This window comes from Tyto alba, unplaced genomic scaffold (genome assembly GCF_018691265.1).
Source record: "Tyto alba isolate M040663 unplaced genomic scaffold, T.alba_DEE_v4.0 Super-Scaffold_1000006, whole genome shotgun sequence".
NCBI classification, from domain to species: domain Eukaryota; kingdom Metazoa; phylum Chordata; class Aves; order Strigiformes; family Tytonidae; genus Tyto; species Tyto alba.
Window position 1 is genome coordinate 8,379,631 of NW_024881272.1, and position 21,211 is coordinate 8,400,841.

Sequence of the window (21,211 nt, forward strand, 5' to 3'; positions counted from 1 at the left end):
TTGTTTGTTTTTTTCATCTCATTTGGAGGAGGTTAGTGATGCTTCTGATGTGAATCTGTGTAAATCCAAGCAGTTGGACCTTAGATATCACTGAAAGGAATAATCATGCTTTCTACCCTGTGGCTTCTCTAGACATCCCTCCCTAAAATAAAGTTAAAGGCAGTTTTTTTTCCTGGAGAGTAGCTGCCAGAACCCTGTGGCATTTTGCTTCTGGTTTATGTTCATATGCTGTCTTATATTTTTAACCTGCTTATGGATGCATGTGTGAGAAGTCTCTTTCAAACCTTGATCTGTGAAAATGGAGCAAGCACCTTGGGGAGAACTAAGTTTCATATGATGAGCTACCTGTCTGTGCCACTCCTTACCCAGAGACGGAGGGTTGGTTTAGTTCTTAGAGGTGCCTGTCTCGCAGACCACATCTCTTGCACAGAAGCCACCAAAAACTTTTGGGTGAGAATCTGTTGTTTCCAGTACAGATGGATCCTGTTGACTTAACAGCTGTTCTGCAGTGGGTTACAGATGTTACGCTGTCTTTCCACATCTCTTTGGTGACCACTGCGGATAAAAGTTGCTCCCTTAATAGCAGTTCTTCAGCTGTATCTGCTTTTAGTGTGATTTTTTTTTTTTTTCTTAATTGCAAACTGAAGCTAGTCTTTTTAGTGTCTGCTTTCATTCTTTCAAACTCCAGTTACCAAAGTGTGACTAAAGGGAAAATTCACAGATAGCCAAGAGTAATGTGCTAATTGATATCTTATTACTGTGATAGCAAGAGTATAAATGGTATTGAAACTATAATTTAAATGGCAGTTCTGCTCAGCCTTCGCTCAGTTTGTATCAGTCTCAGCATCTCACCGTGGAATATTTTGGGTTAATTCTGGTGCTTGGGAACAGCCCTGTTTACTGTCTGTTGTACACCTAGCAATAGTCATGGCAGCAGCCACATATCAGCTGCTCTTGCAAGCTAGTCTTTTCTGGCATCAAGAATGTTCTTGGTACAAGAAAAGAGCTGATCTGGAGCGTGGTTAAAATGAAATGTGTGGCTTCAGTCCAGGGACTTGCATCAGTTGATTTATATCTCTCGGAGCTCCTGTGAATGGAAAGAATGTTATCTTTCTGTTATGGAAGGGGAAGAAGAAACAAGTGCGAGAGCTTAGCTCTGAAACCAACAGATTCGGGTTGTGTCCTGCTGGCTGTGCTCTTTCCCAGCATCCGTGGAGCCCTTTGTCCATCCATCTCAAGCGGCTGCTCACAGCTGTGTCTTGGATGCGATTGCAGCTCCCATGTAAAAAGGAATGATTATCTGGCGCCTACACTGGCATTGTCAACATCCAAAGGTTGTTCCTGGGCTTCTTGGTGCCTAGTACATCTGTTCTACAGATTGGATGGAAATTTTTTGACAGCTATTTGTTCATCTCTGTGGATGCTTAGGCGAAAAAATTGAAACTGTGTGTCTCATGTTTGAAATAGCTAACATCATACATCTATGCAGAATGGAAATTACCCTTGATATAAATTGCTGATTTTAATGTGGTGGTTGATACTTAATGCTCAGAAAATGTCCCCTGTTCCGCCTTCCTCCCTCCTGATACATTGCTGTGCCATGTGTTTTGTGTCATACTTGCTATCAGTACACTGCGTTTGGTTTTACCAAGGAGAACCTCAAGGAATCTGTTGGCATATGGACCATGAGCTGTAAAAGTTCATTTTTGCCCAGTGCTTTAAAAAGCTTTGCTGTTTCATCACAGCTTAACTCACTAGCAATGGGAAGTTTCAAAAGTCAAGCTGGGAAGCTTGCTATAAGTGTGAAAGCAGAATTCACACTGGTAATTTCTGCAGCCAGCGACAGCATTTGCTGATGCCTGTCCTGTAGTACCTGTTGGATTTGATGTACTGACGTTTTGGTTCTCAGCCAGAAGGGGCTGAGAAAGATGATTCGGTGCGCTGACGTGAATGAAATGGTATTTTCTGGGAGCATGCATCATAGAAAACTAAAACTAAAAGGTTTTTTTAGGTCTCCCAGTCCATTTTGTGCCATAACGTGCTGCCTTATAGCAACACGTCATTCTCTTATGTCCCAAGACCTTTGTGTGACCTACAAGGTCTCATATATGTAAAGTACAGTTCAGTACATATGCTATGGCAGAACGATAGGGTAGCTGATAGTATAGCAAATAAGCTAGTAAGATCAAGCCATTGTGCTCAGTGCTTTACGGTGCTGTTTGTGCTGCTGGGGAAGGGCTTTGTGTGATAGCTGGAGTCACTGTGCTCTGTGACTGAAGGAGCTACCCCTCTGGAAGTATTTACTTGTGGTAGGTTCAGCAGATACAGTCTGTTTGCTAACAGCTTGTAGCTGACATCTGAGCTGAAGAGTTCCCTGGGAATCCAAGGACGATAGGAAAGATTTTATTTGTTGCTGTCTTGACAGTGTATAATACCTTCCACTTTCTCCTTCTTGATGTCAGTAAATTCCTCTGAAACTAAAACAGAATGCCACATTTTTCCCAAGACTTGAGGAAAACCTCAGATGTGAAAGAGGAGGTGTACGTTTAGCGGTAGCTTGAAGAAAGGTATGAGTAAACGGAGGAAAGACTGGGCAAATGGAACGTGTTTTATCTTGGGGGCTCTGCTCTTCAAACCATGTTGTTAAGGCAGCTCTCTTCTTAGTTACCTGTCTAGGAAGTTAGTTTGGTAGACAACTCTTGTTTTAGCAAAACAACACAGTTGCAATCATAGCTGCGTGTGTTTTGATTTTGTACTTTTTTCTGTCTTGGAAAAGCAATGGTCTTACCAGCTCTATTCTCTTTCCTGTTTGTTAGGTCTGCCTAACCACGGACAAACCAGACAAATGGTAAGAGAATGTTCATTTAACCAAAACAGGGAAAAGAAGAATTATTAACCCACGCTAGATAGAATACCCCATTAAACTGTAGTGTTTCACTTCCACCTTTGCTGTTTGCAGCTGGTCATATTTACCAATTAACTGAAAAATTTTTTAAAAAGAAAATTATTTTGGGGCATATGAAACATCCAAGTGGTTAAATACAATTTAAACCTCAAATCTGTCTTACCTATGTATATATAAATGAGATTCTGTTTTGAATGGAACATTTTGTTTCTGCTCATACAGAAACTGAGTAGCTGTTTATAGCAAAGTTCTGGGATGTGTCTAGTTGGAATGTGTTTCCCTGGAGGAGGAAGGTTTAAATGATGGAAGGGTTTGTGTGGAAAACAGTTTCCTTTTTATTTTTTTTTTTTTTTAGGAAGTTGGTGTGCAAGTTGTCTGCTGAGAATGCTTGGTTTATGTTCCTTTTTTTTTTTTTTTTTGAGTAAAAATTATTCCTAGCCTTTCATCCATTATGCTGAGTTTTATCAAAGGACAGAAGCAAATAGCCAGTCTGATTGATGCATCTCTGGCAAAATGCTTTTTCATGGAATCCACCTTGGTTTGAAGGGGCCAGTGCAAAGGCCGTGCATCATTTTCTCCCCCTCACGCATGGCTTAGAGGAGACTCGTGGGAGAAAACTTCTAGCATAAATTTCTTTTCCCCAGAAATGATCTTCTGGTGTTGATAAAGTGGAGCTTGCCTCATTAGGTGAACTGCCACAATGTATTAGTGTCAGCAGAGTCACTCTGACATGGGTCAGTCAGCGGCAGGGCCGGCTGATGGTCACTGAATGGTGATCACAAGCATTATCGAATCCAGTAATGTTCTCGGATAGTGTGCAGGGTGGTGAGGGTAGGCTATGACTAGAGCATGCTAGTCTGCTTGTAATAACGAAGCATTCCTTTGGTTTGTCACTTGAGCATCTGATCCAAAGTGGTAAATTCTATTCCTCCATGAATTCAGCTTCATTTCTTGTCGCTGAGGAGACTGGCTACTTGTTTGTGTCTGCTGAATAAACCAACTCAGTGCAGTGGGAGAAATCTGTGATGACCTAACACTTTGTAGGTGCTTTAGGGTGAAATCCCTGAACTGCCTTGATTTCTTGTTGCTTGATAAAGTGTGCTACTGAACCTGAAATTTAAAGGTCCACGTTTCAGGATGTACAATTTGAAACAGGTTGCTCTGTGCAGGTAGAGAAAAGGCAACCTTCTAAGCACAGGGGAGTGCCCCTTCTAGGTATTTCCAAGAACTTTCTTCAGAGTCGTTTTCCTGTGTATGTAGCACATGCAGAGAAAATATCCTTCACAACACTAATGAAAGGATTTTCTTGGAGAAATCTGGAGGGGATGGGGGGGGGTGGGGGGAAAAAAAACAAACCAAAACAAAAAAAAAAAACAAACCAAAACAAAAAACAGAAAAGCTTTTTATTTGAAACCTTTTCCTTAATAAATATCAAATACAAAAGCAATTCTTGAAGTATTTCAGTGGTCTGCTGTGGTGCCGAATTTGTCTTGTGTAACATGGAGCTGGGCAACCAAGAAATTAAATTGTTATTGCACTTGTATACAAGAGCTTTAAAGAGCTTAGGATTTTAAAAGGTGGGATTTTGTTTGTTTAGCTCTAAAGCCCTAATTTTCTACGGGAAGTAGATCTTGCTAGCACAGTTGATTAAGGCTGGTCAAAAAAAAAGTCATCTATCATTTTTTGTTTTCTCTTCAGATAAAAATGAGATAGACAGAGGGTATTGTTGGATTTTTTTCCCTTGGTTGACAGATTGAAATCTTCCCTTTCTAAATCAAAATGTTTAAAATTTGGTTGAGCTTTTGCCATAACCCAACACATGTCCCCACCTTTCCTTTTGAAGTGGATCTCCCAGGCCAGACACCCTCATGTTACACGCTCAGTTTCCCATTCTGTGGGCAGAAGGGGAAGCCTTGGTGCATCTGGGGAGATGGCCTGACCTCGGACAATGGCCTGCAGAATACCAGAATTAAATGTCCACTGGGGCATTTTCTGACCAGCTTTAATTTACTCATATCAAATTTTTCTGGGCCTTTTATTTTTCATTTTTCCTGACTGTCCAGTGTTACTGATTTCAGTGGGATTTCTCAATGTGCTAATCAGCAGGAAGAGGGGCAGCAGAACTGGACTTCAAATGATCAAGGACAGCTGCATTTGAGAAGCTTAATACTTTGCTCCTTTTCATCTGCACCTCTCTTAGTAACAGCTCATGTTTTTCCAGTTGAGTGGAAGGGGGCTGCTGTGGGTCTGGAAAATTATACCTGTGTTGATTTGCTAAGCAAATGTGTTATATATGGGAAATCTGTGGTGTTAAATGCTAAAAGGATTTTACTATGGAAGCTGCTAAGCTTTGTAGTACTAGATTTGTTTTCAACAACAGATGTAATTATATACCATCCTCATTAAAAACCTCCCTAGAACAAAAAGGATATGGGTAAGTTTGGTACCCCAAAATAACTGTAAATTCTTATTTTTTATTTGATTTACTGTGTAGCTAGATTTTCTTCCCTGAAATCAGTAGAGTTTACAGTAGTAGCTGAAATCTAAGTCTTATGCTCAATCTTTCGAACTAGATGTCATCTTTCAGACACAAGCAACAGATTATTGGTAAAGCCTTCCATTTAATATTTGTCCTGTCGCTGAAGTATTGCTGTCCTATCGTATATTGAAGGTGCCTAACTTCTACTGCTTGTGAACAGTTGCTTTTATGTGAATTCTGTGTTCAGTCATGGGCAAGAAGGGAAATATTTGCCGTAATCTCTCAACAATTGATATGAAAACTTTAAATCTCTTTTCCTTTGAGTGCTTATCACATGCTACTGCAGGTTTGTTGCAGTCCATAATTGTACCTTTTTATATATCATGTTAGGGACCAAGCCGAAACTTGCTGCTCAATGGGAAATCATACCCAACAAAAGTCCGATTAATTCGTGGTGGATCCATGCCTCCAGTGAAAAGGAGGAGGATGAACTGGATTGATGCACCAGATGATGTTTTTTACATGGCCACTGAAGAAACCAGGTAGGAAACTTGGTCTTTCAGAGGATTTAAGGGGGAGATCTTTTGGTTTGTGTTCCTTGTGGGTGCTGCAGCTGATTTTGTGGTTAGACAGGGATCTCTTCAGCAGATCTGTTTCTACCAGCTGAACACAGAGACCACTGCTGGTGTCAAGGTGGATAGAGGCTGTGATTTACCTAATCATGTCTGATGTGCCTGATCATGCACTTGCATTTAAGAGAAAGCAGAGTTTTCTTCTTCCAGAGTTCCAGTTCCTGTAGGAGATGGGGAGAAAGGACAGGAAGACCAAGGTGGGAAGTTCACCTGCTTCAGACCCATAAATGCCTTTGGAGGTCCCACTGCAGTGTCTCATAACAGGATAGGGGCCTTCTGGTGCACAGGTGATGCCGAGGAACAGAGCCACCTACACATAGCGCCTTGCATGCTCTCTTGCATGCCGAAGTCTCTTGTATTACCTCTCAGAACATCTCCTCGTGTGTCTGAGTACTGAAACCTGCAAATGACAGACGGTTTCTGGGGGCTGATTTGCCTCCTTTCTTTGGTGGTTTATATTTGCCACCAGTAGCAGTGAGATTTAGCCCTTCAGTGTCCACGTTCCTCTTCTGGTGGTACTGCTTCTGCTAGTCCGTCTTTTTAGTCAGCCCACAGGATAAAAATAGTAAAAGAAACTTTCCTTGCATGAGTTTCACTTTAAACTCTCTTCACAGTCTGCTGACGGAGCGGTAGAAGCTACGTGGCCTGATCCCTAAAGCAAAGCTTTTGTGTGTGTGTTCCCAGTCCTGTGTTATTCTTAGGAAGGGAGGACTGCTCCTAGGTGTGGTGAGAAAGCTGGAGACAGAGCTTGTATGGTTACCTCCCAAGAACTTGATGCCTCTTTCCTGGGTAGCCTCAAAGAAGGTCAGAGCAAAGCTGCAGCCCTGCTTTGCAGCCCTCTCTGCAAGCAGGGGTGCTCTGTGGTTTTTGTCTTTCTGAAGCCTGGAGTTATCAACACCTTCAGTATCAGTGTCCTAACAGGCAGAGAAGCACTTACCTTTCCCTCCAGTACTTACCAGAGATGGGCATGGGAATTACTGGATGTCTGAGCCCTTACACGTGACCAAGGAGGTCAGGAGTTTTGAGTACTTCATCTCCTCTGGTGCTACTAAATTTGGCACTACTCTCGAGTATTCACTTGTTCAGCATGAAGTGCATAGTCAGAGTCCTGACACCCTCAACCTCCTCCTTAGCCTGCAGAGCATTTCAAGTGTCAAGTGACTGTTCTGTGGGCCTAGTATCAAAGATGGGCTTCGTAGACATGATGAGTCTGGTAACGTTCAAGTTACTAACGCCACTGATCTATTGGTTCATTGGATATCAGTGCAGGAAACCCCCCAGTTAGAATGCAGAAGAAACATGAAATTCATTTCCTTGTCAGACTTGTTCCTATGGACACCTTTAATGTAACTGTGCATTTTACACCAGCTCATATCTTTACCTTGTATTTTCCTTCACCTTTTCTGTTCCTGTGAGAAGCTGTGAAAGTATGTAGTTGTATCCTGTATATAATTGAAACTGAAGTGAGAGAAGTATAAAATTTTCAGGGGAAGCAGTTTCCTTTTTCCTGTTGGTGTCTTGGTCTGGTGAAGAGCTACTGGGATCCCATTAGAGACCTGCAGCTCTGGCGAATTCGTGTGCTACTGTGGATGCGGGGTACACAGTCTGTAATTCAATCCTTAGATGCTCAAGGCTAATTTCATAATCCTGCATCTACAAAGCACTTCTTGACATCTTTATCACCCAACCCACAAGAAATACTGCGGGTCCGTGGTAGTAATGTGTCAGTACTACTACAAGGTCTTGCCCTTTGATCTGTACAGAACAGTGAGAATATTCATCAAGTGTGATGTTGGTCATAAGAACAATTTACTGTAAAAGCACAGAATCATCTGGTCATACAGAACCGGTGACCGAGGCAGGAAAGATCAGTCCCACAGCAACCAGCGTATCTCTAACACAGAAACTGTAGCGCAGTGATAGACATCAGCTCAGTAAGACCTTATCTCTCCCATTTAAAGGGGGGGAAAAAAAAAAAAAAAAAAAAAAAAGAAGAACGGCCGCCTTTGTCTGACAGCCTTTCTGCTTAGCTGACTGATGAGTGCTGAAAGGAAATGGTTGGCAGCCTGCTGAAAAGCAGGGAAGCCTGAGCGATGTAGCATTGTAAGAGGCACGGGTTTTCTGTCGGGCGTTTCACCTCTAACTTTTCCCTGAACCATCTGCTGCATTCCAGTGTCAAGAATGTAAGACTTGTTTGTGAGCTCTGAAACAATTTGAGCTTTGTGTTAGCTCCATAGCAATCGATCTAGCAGCGATATCTGCATATTATCCTCCAGCTGAGGGTCAGGCTGTGTTTTCAGTCACAGAAAGTAGGTTTTCCTAAAGTTTTATATCCCCCCTCTCCTCCCCTTTTTGTGTAACACTGTTGAGGACGGTGCTGGAAAACTGGATATCTTTGAGGGAGCAGTTAGAAAAGTTGGTTGCTTGAAAGGAGTAAGTTTCTGAATTCAAGCCTCACAGTAAGGAACTTGGCATTTATAATTTATGCAAGTGGAGGCAGGGAGTGACCTGATCAGAATCTAGAACTGCTACGAGACGCGTTTCCGATGGCGGCGTGTCTAATTGAGCACACGCAGATACAGTGAAGCTCCACTGGCTAAAAGTAGATTAACTTCAGCTAAACGAGTCTTGGAAGAAGCATCACATCGAGATTTTAGTTTTTTCCCACCACCACCACTTTTCCACCCTGTTCTTTCCTCTCCCTACCCTGTGGCCTTTTGACTTCAGAAGGCGCTGGAGAAATGGGGACACTGAGCAAACAAAAGACGTGTCTCTGTGTGCATAAGTGCCATGTAGCAGGCTTGTTCTGCTCAGTGGGCAAAAAAAGCAAGTGAAGAGATGACCAAATCTGACCAGAGCCGATTCAAAGTCTTCACCTGAAGCTGTTGATTTGTCAGTGCTGGTGGTGGTATGGGTAAATTTTAGGGGGGAGAATGTGTTTTGACCAGGTTCTTCAGCACTCAGCACATCTCAAACAGAGAAATCATAACACTGTGATAGACATCAGCTCAGTAAGACTTTTATCTCTTCCACTAAAAAAAAAACAAACAGCAGCAACAAAAAGCCAACAAAAAAACCCCACCACCACCAAAAACCCACAATAACCAACCAAACAAAAAACCAGCACACCCCCAAAAAAGGGGTTGTTTGGCCCCAGCAGTGTCAACTAACCAAAAATGTGAAAGTTACCTTTGGGGGATAGACGGTTGAGTTGTGGATCGTAAAGCCATGTGGCTGCCCTTCCGCTAGTGCAGTATCGCGCGTCTCACAGTAAGTTAAAAAATCGTTAAGGTGGGAGGCTGTAAGGGTAGGCACTGCTTCCTTATCAGACCCCACTTGTTGCCCCGGTTCCTGAGCCTAAGGCTGTGTACAGTGGGTGCTGGTGGACTACTCTTGTGAGTATTTATCACTTCCCTTTCTAATCTCTGTACGCCTTTGACCACCGCAACATCCTCTGGAAATTAATTCCTCATTTTAGCCGCATAGTACATTTTTCATTGTTGATGGGGTTTTTTGTTTTGATAGGGGTTTTTTTAGGGTACTTCCTTTAGCTCTAGGCCTGGTATTGACAAAAAGAACCCATGTGATCATTTTGTATTGCCTCCTTCTACCTTACTTCGCTAATTTTAAAACTTTGGCGTGTCACCTCTCCATTCTCTCTCTCTTTTACTTTCTTTCCATATGGAAAATTGCTTCCTGCATCTGATAAGACTTGTTGCTAGTCTTGTAACACGTAGGGAAACTCTTAACAAATGCACGACATGAATATTACCCATTTCTGGGTTGGGCACGCACAGTGTAGGAGAAACAGGAGGGGGGAGACACCCCGTCAGTGTTCCCAGTGCGAGGGGAAGGGCTCCAGTGTTGGTGCACTGGTTAGTGGCCGTCATGGAGCTCCCCTGCAGCAGCTCAGCCTTGAGGCGCAGCCCCGTGGGAGACCAAATGTCGCTGGCTTGGGCTGCGGCAGGTTTCTTTTGAAGAGGCAGCTGTGTGCACCTGCTTGGGGCTGGGGAATGCCAGGGAGCTCTGCGAGAGCTGGATTAGCGGGCGGGGAAGTCGCCGAGGTTGGCCAGGATAGGTTGGGTTGTAACTTGGAGTTGTGAATTCCCACAGAGCTGCCTGCAGCATGTCCAACTGGTGTGCCTGCGTGCATCGAAATCAGCGCTAGGGAAACTGGCTGTCATAACCATTTCACATGTTACATTTACAGCGGTGGACCCTGGTCCAATGAGGCTGGACCAGAATGCCTTCTACTCGGCAGGGGAAGGATTCTGGAACAGAGAATGCAATTTTCCTCTCCACTGTTTGGTTTATATATCAGAAAACAAAAGTTCCCCAGGGAAGACGTTGCTGAAATAAGCAGTGTCAGCCCATCCCCTTAGCAAGCAGCCTCGGCATGTGCAGGCCTGGTTTCCCTTGGGGAAATCAAGAAACCTGCCGTGCCTTAGCATCCAGCCTCTGTAATGGGTTCCTTTCTTCCTCACTGTCTGCAGGAAAATCCGCAAGCTGCTTTCCTCCTCCGAAGCCAAGCGAGCCGCCAGACGCCCTTACAAGCCTATTATCCTCCGGCCCATCCAGGCAGTGCAGCTACGCCAGCCCATGAATGATGAACCCATAATCATTGAGGATTAACACACGCCGAGCAGCTCTCCAGATGACAGTGGATCTGCCTGAAAGAATCTCTCCTCCAATATATACTTGAGTTTCTATGGCTACAGCATTGAACTAACTGTTGAAGAGAGGAAACTTTTGAGGAACTGTTTTGCATCTTTTAAACCCTTAAAAGGAACTCAGCCCTGCTCTGAGCCTCTGACCACAGACTGCTCTCTCTCGCGCGCGCTCTCTCCTTCTCTCTCCTTTCTTTTTTTCTTTTCTTTTTTTTCTTTTTATTTTTGGTTTTTCTTTCATTTTTGGTAGCCTCTTTTTCCCTTTGCTTCTACCCCTTTTGTAGACAGGGGGAGGGAAAGTAAGTTTAACTTATTAAGAGAATGTGGACTAGTACTTTTTAGCTTTGTTTCCTCTTCCGATGTACGAAGAGCTAGAACCCTTCATTTTGTGACTGAGCTCTCGTTGCAAAGCCATTTTTACAAGGCTGTGTTGTAACATTTTTCTCTCTCTCTCTCTTTTTTTTTTTTTTTTTTTTTTAAATTTTGTGGACGGTGCCATTTTTTATTTCATTTATATTATTTTTTTTTGTAGATAAATTTCCAACCTTTAACTGATATTTGGAAATAGGAGCTGAAAGCCAGCCCCAGGTTCAGCCAGTTTTCTTTGGTCCTGTCCCTTATGTTTTTTGGATCATTTTGCACGGCCAGTTGTGCTCATGCACTAGACAGAAACAACTCAGGCTGAGAAAGGAGTGAGCTAAGAACTGAAGAACCCTGCAGAACATTACACTAACGTTGTGTGCAGTGGAGGCCAGGCTACCCGAATTAGGTGTCCTTACTCTAGTCAGTCCTGGGAGATCTGGCCCGGTGCATTTCTCCCGGTAACCAGCAGTTTGCGTGCTGCCTTCTCTCTGGAATCCTACCTGCTGTTATACCACCAAGACCCAGCAGTAGGCCCAGCAGTCCAGCAAGTGTAATGAATTGCTTTGCTCTGGCTCCAAGAGTCAAGTACACCAATGCCCAGGGACATTTTGCTTAGAACTCTGAACCTGTTTGTGCATCAGTGTTTTTGGACACATCTCTTCCAGGACGAGACCTGGTTTCTCTTTAATTGCGTTCCTGTATGTTTCCCATTTTGAAGGGAATTTAAATTACAGCTCGGTTTATCATTTGAACACATTGTGTCTGAAATTTAAGTGTTTTTTTCCCCCCTTGACATTTCTTGTGTTTGAGGTTTCTTGCATCTCTTGAACTTCTTATGTATTTGCAAGTCTGTACAATTTCTTTTTCATATGTCTTCTCATTGCAGTGCATTTGTTGAATGCCCTGCTCTGTTTTGAAAGGATGTAAACTATCATTTGCAACTTGTGCTGATCTGTACCTGTACCTGCCTCAAGCAGACACAGCATGTAATAACCCCCAAGTCATTCCATATGTGTCAGCGGTGAGATGAGCCAAAGTTGTATTTGGGTTATCACAGTCCAACCGTGATTCTGTGCAACTCTGCTAACCCACCGGGTTAGGCGGAAAGGAATCCCCACAAAATGAAAACAACTCAGTTAACTTTACTTAATAAACCTGGAAAGTGAGCTTTTGTGACACATCTGCTTTTTGTCTCTTCTGAGCCGGCTGCCAGGGCCCCGGCCGGGGGCCGCCTGGCTGGCGCACGCGCCCCTGCGCTCCCCTCGCATCCCACAGCTCCCTCCCTCCCTCCCGCCCGCCCGCCCGCCCGTGTCAGCCCCTGTGCTCCCGGGGCCGGAGTCGCTCGTGGTTTGACTCCCCTCCTCGGCAGTTGGAACGTTTCGGGCGCCTCAGGCCGAGCCTCCCTCCCTCCCTCCTCTCAAAGGCGGCAGCAGATGCAACGCCGGAGCTCTGAATGAGCCTTTTGTCCGTGGTGAGGGGCATGGTGCTGGCTTGTGGCAGAGTGAAATCCCCCGGGGGGTTAGCAACCGAACCCGCTGGCGTTCAAGCACTTCTTCATTTCTACATTCGCTCCTTACGGGGACAAGCAGGGCAGGCTCACTGTTGGGCCTCATTTGCTGCTGGGGAGTGGTAAGATTGACTCTGTGGCTGTGAGTATCTGTGCAACTTGGCAGAAGTTGTGAGCGTGTCCCATACTGTTGGTCACGTTTTCCTATCCATAACCTAAAGGCAGGAGGGGACAGCCATTCCTGAAGGATATGCTCTGTAGGAAGGACACCAGGCTTACTAGACAGAAAGCCTCCGGGCTGCCTGCAGCGGTGCGGGATGTTGCCAGTTTTACTTTGCTCCTACCAATCGGTAGGGTTAACCCCACGTGCGTAAGAAATACTGCCGACTGCGGGAAGGTTTTGTAACACTTGATTTCCCTCTGTGAGAGAAAGGTCTCGGAGAGATTCCTTCCTGTTGCAAAACGAAATCTGAAGAGATCACTTTGAAAAATCTGGGTTCGAATTGGTTTCAGCCCCTCTGCAGTGGCATTTGGAGCCGATGCCTCGGCCGAACTCTGCCTGGGTGCTGGGGGAGCTCTGAAACCCCCGCGTGCTGGGGACGGCGCTTGGGTTAGCGGTGGATGAGCCGCCGGTGAGACTTGAGAGGAGCTGTTCAGGCTGCACAGAGAGCTCCGTAACCACTTGGGGGTGCCAGCCCTGCAGTTTCCAGCAACTTAAAAGCTTTCTTGGAGCAGCTCCAGACCTTACTCTGGGAATGAGTCCAGGCAAGTAGAGAGAGTATACTCTGCTGCCCTGACTTTGAAGGATCCCTTGCGTGTCCTTTAATAGGGATGCCGTTTGTCGGCGTGTGGTAGCAGAATTCACTCCCCTGTGTTTCGCTGTCTTGTGTTTGTACCAGCTTGGGAGGACGGGTTGGAAAATACCTTTAGCAACCAAGGAAAAATGCTGGCTCTTGGGAAGTGCAGAGCGAACGGTAGGTCCCACGGCTGACCTGTCCAAGCCTGAGCTGTACACTCTTAAGCCGTTACTCTCCTAAACCAGCTGCTGTCGCTGAGCCTCTCCTACACCGATCTCTCTTCCATATTCATATGCTGATGTTGTTTCTGCGGGGATTAACTTTGATTATTCCCCCTCCTGCTGTAGAACCTCGTAAAAAAAAAATTAAAGGTACGTACAGCTGGGGTGGTGGTCCATTTTCAGCATCCCTCCCACGTCCTAAAGAGCCCTTGGGATTGCAGGGGACAAATCCTGATGGGAGTCACAGTGAGGGATGCTGGGCTGGCACTTGGGCACTTTAGCTCAGTGCAGAGCCTGGCGTGTGGACGCGCTCGCCTGCCCGGAGCAGGTCATTGCCACTGCACGTGTCCCCAGCCTGTCGTGAGTTTTGCCACATGCATTTGGGGGGTTCCCCGTAGCCGTGCGGCCTTGGAACCCCCCTCCTTCGCTCGCTTTTCTGCCTTGCAGACGTGGGAGCAGACATGTCGCAGGCTCAGCTCCCGTCCCTTGGAGAAGGCTGTGCCTCGTGCTCACGTGGATGGAGCGCGCTGGCCTCCACACTCATCACGGCACTTGTGATTTTACAGACTTAAAAGTAACAGGGACCTGGTCAGGAAAGTCTTTTAGAAACAAAACAAAAATCCAAACATTCCTACAATACTTTATGACAAAACGTTTTTGTTACAGATTATTTTTTTTTTTCCTTTGCATTTTGCATTTTACCAGCTTGTCAGTAGCAGCTCCCTCTGATCTCTGCTTTTGATGCTGTAGCATGAAAGCAGCACATGGTCTGTAACAGCACTGTTGAAATAGTGTGAAAAAAAAAGCAAAGCATGACCAAAACAAACAATTCCGAACCTGGCATTCCTGCCGTGGGAGGTGGGCTGTAACCGGGACACCACTGGAGAGTTGTAAAGCAAAATACACACTGAAATTCCCTTTGAAATGGAAATTTGGAGCCCGTGCCAGCTCTGCTGCGGGCTCTGGCTCTCAGTGTGAGCAGCGTTACACAAGCCAGACCTTGGGAAGCCTGAGAGTCTCCTTCGGATGGTCAGTTTGTGTCAGGGTGGAGCTGCTTCCCTCCACTGAGGTAGGAGGGGGCAGTTACCTGCTCAAACAACAGCGTGGGCCCGGCTGTGCTGACTAGTAGGGGAGGTGTGCAAGCCTGGGGGATTTAGAGAAGACCAAGAATAAAATCTTCTAGGAGATTTTGACTGCGAGGAGGAGGAAGGATTTTCATACAGTCATAGAAACTGGGCCCTGCATCTTTTCTGGTTTTCTCGATCCATCAAGAGAGCACAGGCTTAAAAGAACCTTTAATTTAAAATAAGCCTTGGCAGCAGTGCTAGAGGGAGAAAGGAGACATCGCTGCAGAAAGACAAGCCCTGGCACGACAGGCCTCTCTAGCTAGTGAGCGTTTGTTTGGTTGTTTTGTTTTTTTTTTTTTCCTGTAAATGTGCTTTTTAGTCAATGCTTTTCTAGGAGAGCCTGCAAGAGCCCACAGTGATGGGATCTGCCGCGATCCCCGTCTTCAAGATGTGAACACATCTCGAGCCTGTGTGGTCTCCACTGCCCTCCCCGAGGGAAGGGGCTGGTGTGCCCCATGTTCCTGCTGCCCTCCCTTCCCGGGGACCAAACCGGAGGGTTTTCCTCTGCTCAGTCAGGTTTGAGACCCGGTGAAAGACTCGGCCTCTGATGATCACGTTTCATCCACGCAGGCTCCGAGGAGGAGGAAAGCTGTTGCAAGAAAAGGCACGGGGTAAATTCAGATGGGCTGTGGGGCTGGGGGCTTGTCCCCATCTCCTCCTCAGCCTGGAAGAAAGGCACAGGCAGGGCTGAAGCACACTTGATTCCTGCCGGGGGCTTTGTGAGTTCATTCACCGCATTCCTGGAGCGAGCGTGAGTAACATAAATTCAGCATCTTTCTGCAGACAGCTTCCTCCCCTCCCGCCTGCAAGGGGACTCTCCACCTGGATCCCGTGCTCCGCGGGATGCTGGCAGCGTCGCAGCGAGCAGATTTCCAGGTTCTCGACAGAGGGGGTCGGCCAAGTCGCGCTCGTTCAGAGATTTTTTCCGCCTGAGCGGGAGCGAGTTTGTTCCCCGGTGCCTGCGCCTCGGCTGCCCCCGTGCAGGACAGGCGAGAGGGGAGGGTGTGGACGTGGAGCCGAGCTGGGTGTGTTTGCTCACTCATTTCCCTGCATCCCCCGGGGAGATACCCACAATGTCTGGTGGGGACCGGGGGGGGGGGGAAATGCATCCTGCTGGGGGGGTCATCCCCCCCGGTGCTGCTGAAGGAGCAGATGGGGCCGTGGGGACGGCGCCGCTCCCACGAGGTGCTGGGTTACGTGCGTCCAGCCCTGTCCCCACCCCTGGAGCTCAGAGAGAGCTGTGTCCTGGAAGCGGTGTGCAGGTGGAGCACGGAAAACTGGACAGCCACTGCCCACACACATCCTGCCACCATGCCAGCCCCCCCAAACCGTGTTGCACCAGAACTGGCCCAACCTCTGGCCGCAGGGTGTCCGGGAGGAGCCACGGGACAGGGAGAGCTTAATGACCAACTGCCCTGCGGTGCCTTGCACAGCCAGGAGCTGAACTTTGCCACCTGCTCTGAGCACAGCCTGTCCCCTGGGGCACCCTGTCCTGCCACCAGTGTCCCTGCCCCTGGCCACCCTTCCCACAGCTTCCCCTGGAGGGGTTCGGAGCCGTGCTCCCCTCTCTCCACCTGGCTTGCTGCCTGGTTTTGGTTGGAGCACCTCTTTTCAGGAGCCTCGTGGTGGAGATTCACTTGCCTCCACCCCAATTATCTGACTCCTCGGTGCCCGCGTGCAGCCTGCCGGGATGCTCAGCGGCCCTGGGCAGCCTGGCAGCCCCGGCCCCTGGGGAAGGGGATGTGGGGACGATGGGGACACCCGTTCCCGCTTGCAAGGACAAGCGAGATGTCCGTAAACCCGCTTATCGTAGGCGTGACAGTGCTATCTGCCCTGCCTGATAACGGCGGGGGGTTCGGATGCCTTTTAAAGGAGAAGAGCAACAAGTGGATGGTTGGAGCTCCCGATAGTGGGCGCCGGGGCCAGGCGGTGACGTGCCAAGCCCTGGCCAGCGGCATGTGCTGCCTGACGAGACCCAGCTCCTGCCAGCTCCTCGGCACGCTCTTGCTCTGATCCTCCGTCTTCCCCTCTCTTGCTAATCCTTTCTGAGGGTCCCCTTTCCGAGCTGCGTGCTTATCCTGCGGCCACCCTTCGGCACCAAGGCTGTGTCCCCGCTGCATGTGGCTGCCAGCCCCGCGGGTCCCCGTGTTGGGGAGCAGGTTTCCCCCTGCTCCAGGCAGTGTGCTGTCCTGCTCGCCCTCTTGCACAGCCCGGCTTTGCGTGGCCAGCTCCGGGCCGGTGGGCGCCGCACATCCAGGTGAGCAGTGCAGAAAGAAGGAAAATTAAAAAAAAAAAAAAAAAAGAAATATTTTGCCTGGTTTTGTGAAAGGCTCTTCTGTCACATCCCTGAGCACCTGCCAGGAACCGCTCCCAGGGCACGGATGGGAGCCCGACCAGTTTTGCCACGAAGCTCCTGCCAAACGGCGAGGAGCGAGGCAGCGCTGGGGCGGCCGTCGCTCACCATGGCCGGTGGCAGCAGCCGGCTGCTCTGCCGTTTGTCACCACGAGCACCCGGCCGCGGGCTGCATCCGGGGGTCGGGAAGCTTTAGGGGTGACAGAAAGACCCAGCGTGTCACCCTGGGGGGACCTTCACACGGGGGGCGGAGAGGGTGGGTGTATGGGTGCACATGATGCACCAGCCGAGGGTCTGCAGGCCGTGCACGGACAACCGTCCTCGGGGCAAACCCAGCCAGCAATGGGGTTTTTTCCCTTAACCTTCTTTATTGGATATTTTCCGCCCTGAGTCTCTTCTTGACCTATAACAAATCTGACTGATCCTAGGTGCCGCAAAACATGAGACGCAAGCAGAGGTGAGCAGGGGGAGGCTTTCCAGTCCCAGCTCTCCGTGTGAGCAGCCCTGTCTGGGTGTGTGAGTTTTTGTGGTATTTGCGTCTGAAGGAAGAAGAAGGAGCCATGGGGAGGGGGAGGGAGGTGAGCCAAAGGAGAAGCACCCTGGCGGGGAGTTATTCCTTATTTATTCTTTACTTTCCCTTAATCTCCCTGCAAAGCTCTCTGGTTGACCTGCCCTAGGCAGAGGTCCCAAACAGCCTTGAGCCTTTTGGAGGCTCCTGCTGGAGGGGATCCCTGCTTCAGGGCCGGGGCCAGCCTGGCACACTCAGCAAAAGACACCCCCAGCCCCCCATCTCGCAGCCCCCCTTGGGCCCAGGGGCAGTTGCTGCTGCCCAGGGGCTGGCTGTGTGTGCTGGCACCAGCTTTAGGATCTGGGCTTGCTACGGTCTCAGTCCCACCCAGGAAGGGGGGTGCTGCAGGGACTCAGCTCCTGCTCAGCTCCGTGTAGGGCGTTATAAAGCCCTGACTGCATGGTCCCCACTTTATTAAGGAGGGGGATGCCAGGCTGCCAGGTGCCCCGTGGGGGAAAGCCCCACCAGGCCCCCGAGACCCCTAAGTGGGTAATTACAGGCTTGGCCAGAGCAGCGAAGCTCAAACAGCAGCGCCCTGCGATGTGGTATGTGCGGGGCCAGGGCAGCCAGCTGGTCACAGCGGCTCAGGAAACCCCGAGGCTGCGTGGGGCTGGGCTCCACTGGAGGAAAACGGGTCACACGCTGCTGCGGGGCGAGGGCCAAGGGGACAGTGCCCTCAGTGGGGACATCCCCCGGCGTTGCTGTGGGCTACGCTGCTGTCCTCTGCCCCGGCTGCTGAAAGGCGGCTTTGGTGCCCACTGCCAGCAAAACCCCTGCTCAGCCCCCAAATTCCTGACGTAAAATGAATAATTCGCCAAAGGCGACGCCAGTGACAGCACCCCAGGCCGGCCCCCAGCCTGTGCCTCCTGGTCTCAGTGTGGTGGCAGATGTGTCTCCAGGCTGGGCGTTAATGCGGCTGCCTGGGGATGCGGCACAGCGGGGTCAGGGATGTCCCCCCTGCCACTGTGCCGCTGCACGCATCCTGCGTGCCCCCCAGAGAAGCTCTGCCATCCCCGCTGGCTCAGCCGCTGCCACCTGAGTCACCCCTGCCACTGTCCCCGTGGCCCTGGGACAGCCCTGCCCTCGGTGCGGGAGCACGCCAAGCCCGAACCGGAGAACATTAAGACACAACCCAGTTAAAGCCACTTTGCTCCCGAACGAGCGTATCTGCTTGGGGTTTAGCGTGTTTGCAGGCAGGGATTCACGCCTTGAGGTGATTTGTCTGAATTCCCCCCAGCCTCTATGCGTGAGGCCCCTTGGCAGGCGAGAGCCTGGCTGGGTGCTGGTTCCTCAGCACGGCCGAGCTGGGGGTTTCACCCATGGCTGTTCCACGCACTCTCAGGTGGATGCAGCCTCCTTCCTCCTCCTCCTTCCCCCCCAGCCCCCAAGGTTGGGACACCAGCTGAGATTTGCTATGGGTCCAGAGGATTTAGACAGCAGCCCCTTTTCAGGATGTCCCTCGCAGAACGGGAGAGGAGCCGCTGCGGGTGCAGCGATGATGCTACTGATGCTGTGCCGGCACCTGCCTGCTGCCACGGGGTGCTTTGGGGCAACAGACACACGGGGCACTGCAGAGGCACCCACAGGAGCACCCGTGGGGCTGTGCCGGCGGAGGCAGCTGGCCTCCCAGAAATCAATAGCTCCACAAATCCCCAGGTCCTGCCTTGCCCTGGCGCTGCCGGCGCCGGGGGTGGCTGCCGGCCGGGGCCTGGGCGCGCCGGCTCCATCCTGGGGCTCGCAGGACTCCGTGCGGGGCCGGGGCGTCCCGGGGGCACCACCAGCACCTGCCCCCTGCACGGGGACCCCACAAAGGGCCACATTGTTGTGACAGCAGCTGGACGCGGAGTGACGGGGACGCCTGGGTCCTCCCGACCCAGCGGGGTGGCGCGGCCGATGGAGAAACTTGCTGTCAAGCGTCCCCGTCCCGTCCAGCCCCAGGGCTGGGGTCACCCCGTCCCGTGCCAGGGCCCTGGGTTCCCTTCCCAGGGGTGTCCCCATGCCCGGGGCCGGGCGGGCGCTTGGCAGCCGTGCCAGCTGCCAGCCAGAGAAAGGAGGAATTAGATGACAATGGCGACGGAGGAGAGCTGGGCTGCCGGCTGATGAATAATGCAACAGCTTCGCTTTCGGGAGAAGCAGATTTCCTGTTTACCAACGCCGGGCCTGAGCCTGCGGGGTGGCGGTGCAGGGGTGCAGCCCCTGGAGCACCCCAGCCAAGGGCCCTGCCGCCCCCCTCCCTTCCCCTGGACAGCCCCCTCCCGTGCACCCGCTGCAGGCCTGTGGTGCAGGATCCGGCCATCCGAGCACAGGGGGGCTTCCCCTGGTGCCGGGGGCCTGCTCCCCACCATGGGGTACGTTTTGGAGTGGGCGAAGCCGGCGCTCCCGTCTCGGCATTGCTTCACGGCTCCCCGAGCATCCCTTTGCAGCCGGAGGGATTTTTGACATGGGCGTTTCCATGGCAACGGAGCAAAATGGCGCCGGGAACCGGGGCGGGGGGGGGTGCTGCTGGGCGCTGTGGCAAGGCAGCCTGCGCTGCGCTGCCGGAGCGGGGTCATGGGGGGAAAGGGCTGAGGGTGCCGGGGCTCACCCTGCGGCTGGGATGGGAGATGCCGGAGCCCCTCTGCTGGGGCTGGCACCAGGACCAGCACCCTCAACACCCCAGGGCCATGGCGTGCCTGTGCCGAGCCGTGCCTTGCTGTGCCGTGCCGCGCTAGCAAGGCTGCCAGGAGATGTGTCTTCCTCCCTCCACTCACCCACCGGCCATCACTGTTATCGCTGCTCCCCCAGAGCCTCTCGCCCTCGTCCCCCCGCCAAGGTCTCCCATATCAGGCCTGTTGTCCTGGCTACTTAATCTGGGTTTCTCAGTTACCCCATCTGGAAAAAATGTGTCTAAGAATACCCAGCGCAGGCACGATGCTTCCCGGGGCGGGGGGCTGCTGCCCACCCCCTCCGGTCGTGCCGCCAGCCCACCAAGCCAGCTCCTGCATGGCCGTGGCCGTGAGCGCTCCGGGGGGGCCGGGCTCTCTGCGGGCGGCTGCTGCTGTCAGGATGAGCCGGTGGTCACTCGGCCAGTGCCTTTGGTGCTGGGCTTCCTCAGACACGGGTCTGCCACCACGAATGACCAGGGCACCCGGCCGTGCGCCCCGCTGCAGCTGCACAGTCCATCTCCTTGGCCAGCCCTGTGTGCGTGCGTGCAGAGTTTGAAAGGACCCCCGCGAGGTGCTCCCCTGTCCCTAAAAGTGGGGCCTAAGTGTCCCTTAGCTGTCCCTAGAAGAGCAGGCACGATGGCTGTTGCACTTGCTCCTCTTCTCACCCGGGCTCTGGGGCTGGGGGTCGGTGGCCATGGGACCTGCTGGCCCCGGGGGTCGGTGCCAGCCCACAGGGATGCGGGACTGCTTGGGCATGAGCTGGGAGGGGACCGGGCACGGAGCTGCTAAAACCCCCCAGCTCGCAGTGCTTAATTGCAACCTTTTTCTTTATTATTTTTTTTTATTATTATATATTTTTATTTTTTTCCTTTTTCTCTTTTTCCCAGGAAAGGGGTTGCGTGAGCGCTTGCATCCTTTGGGCTTTCGGAGATGGGGAACAGCAGCCC

The 21,211-nt window shown here is 50.5% G+C and overlaps 1 protein-coding gene across 3 annotated transcripts in view; it reads left to right on the forward strand.

Annotated features, from left to right (window-relative positions):
* Positions 1-12,212, forward strand: part of MTA1 (metastasis associated 1) — an 86,816-nt gene extending 74,604 nt beyond the window's left edge. For 2 of the 3 annotated variants that reach the window (XM_042806824.1, XM_042806831.1), the window contains 3 exons: positions 2,817-2,848; positions 5,775-5,926; positions 10,510-12,212. In XM_042806824.1, coding sequence (XP_042662758.1) covers positions 2,817-2,848; positions 5,775-5,926; positions 10,510-10,648 — 323 coding nt within the window. In that variant the 3' untranslated portion in view covers positions 10,649-12,212. The remainder of the gene's footprint in view (positions 1-2,816; positions 2,849-5,774; positions 5,927-10,509) is intronic. The other variant, XM_042806837.1, reaches the window with a different exon arrangement.
* Positions 12,213-21,211: the final 8,999 nt, after the last annotated feature.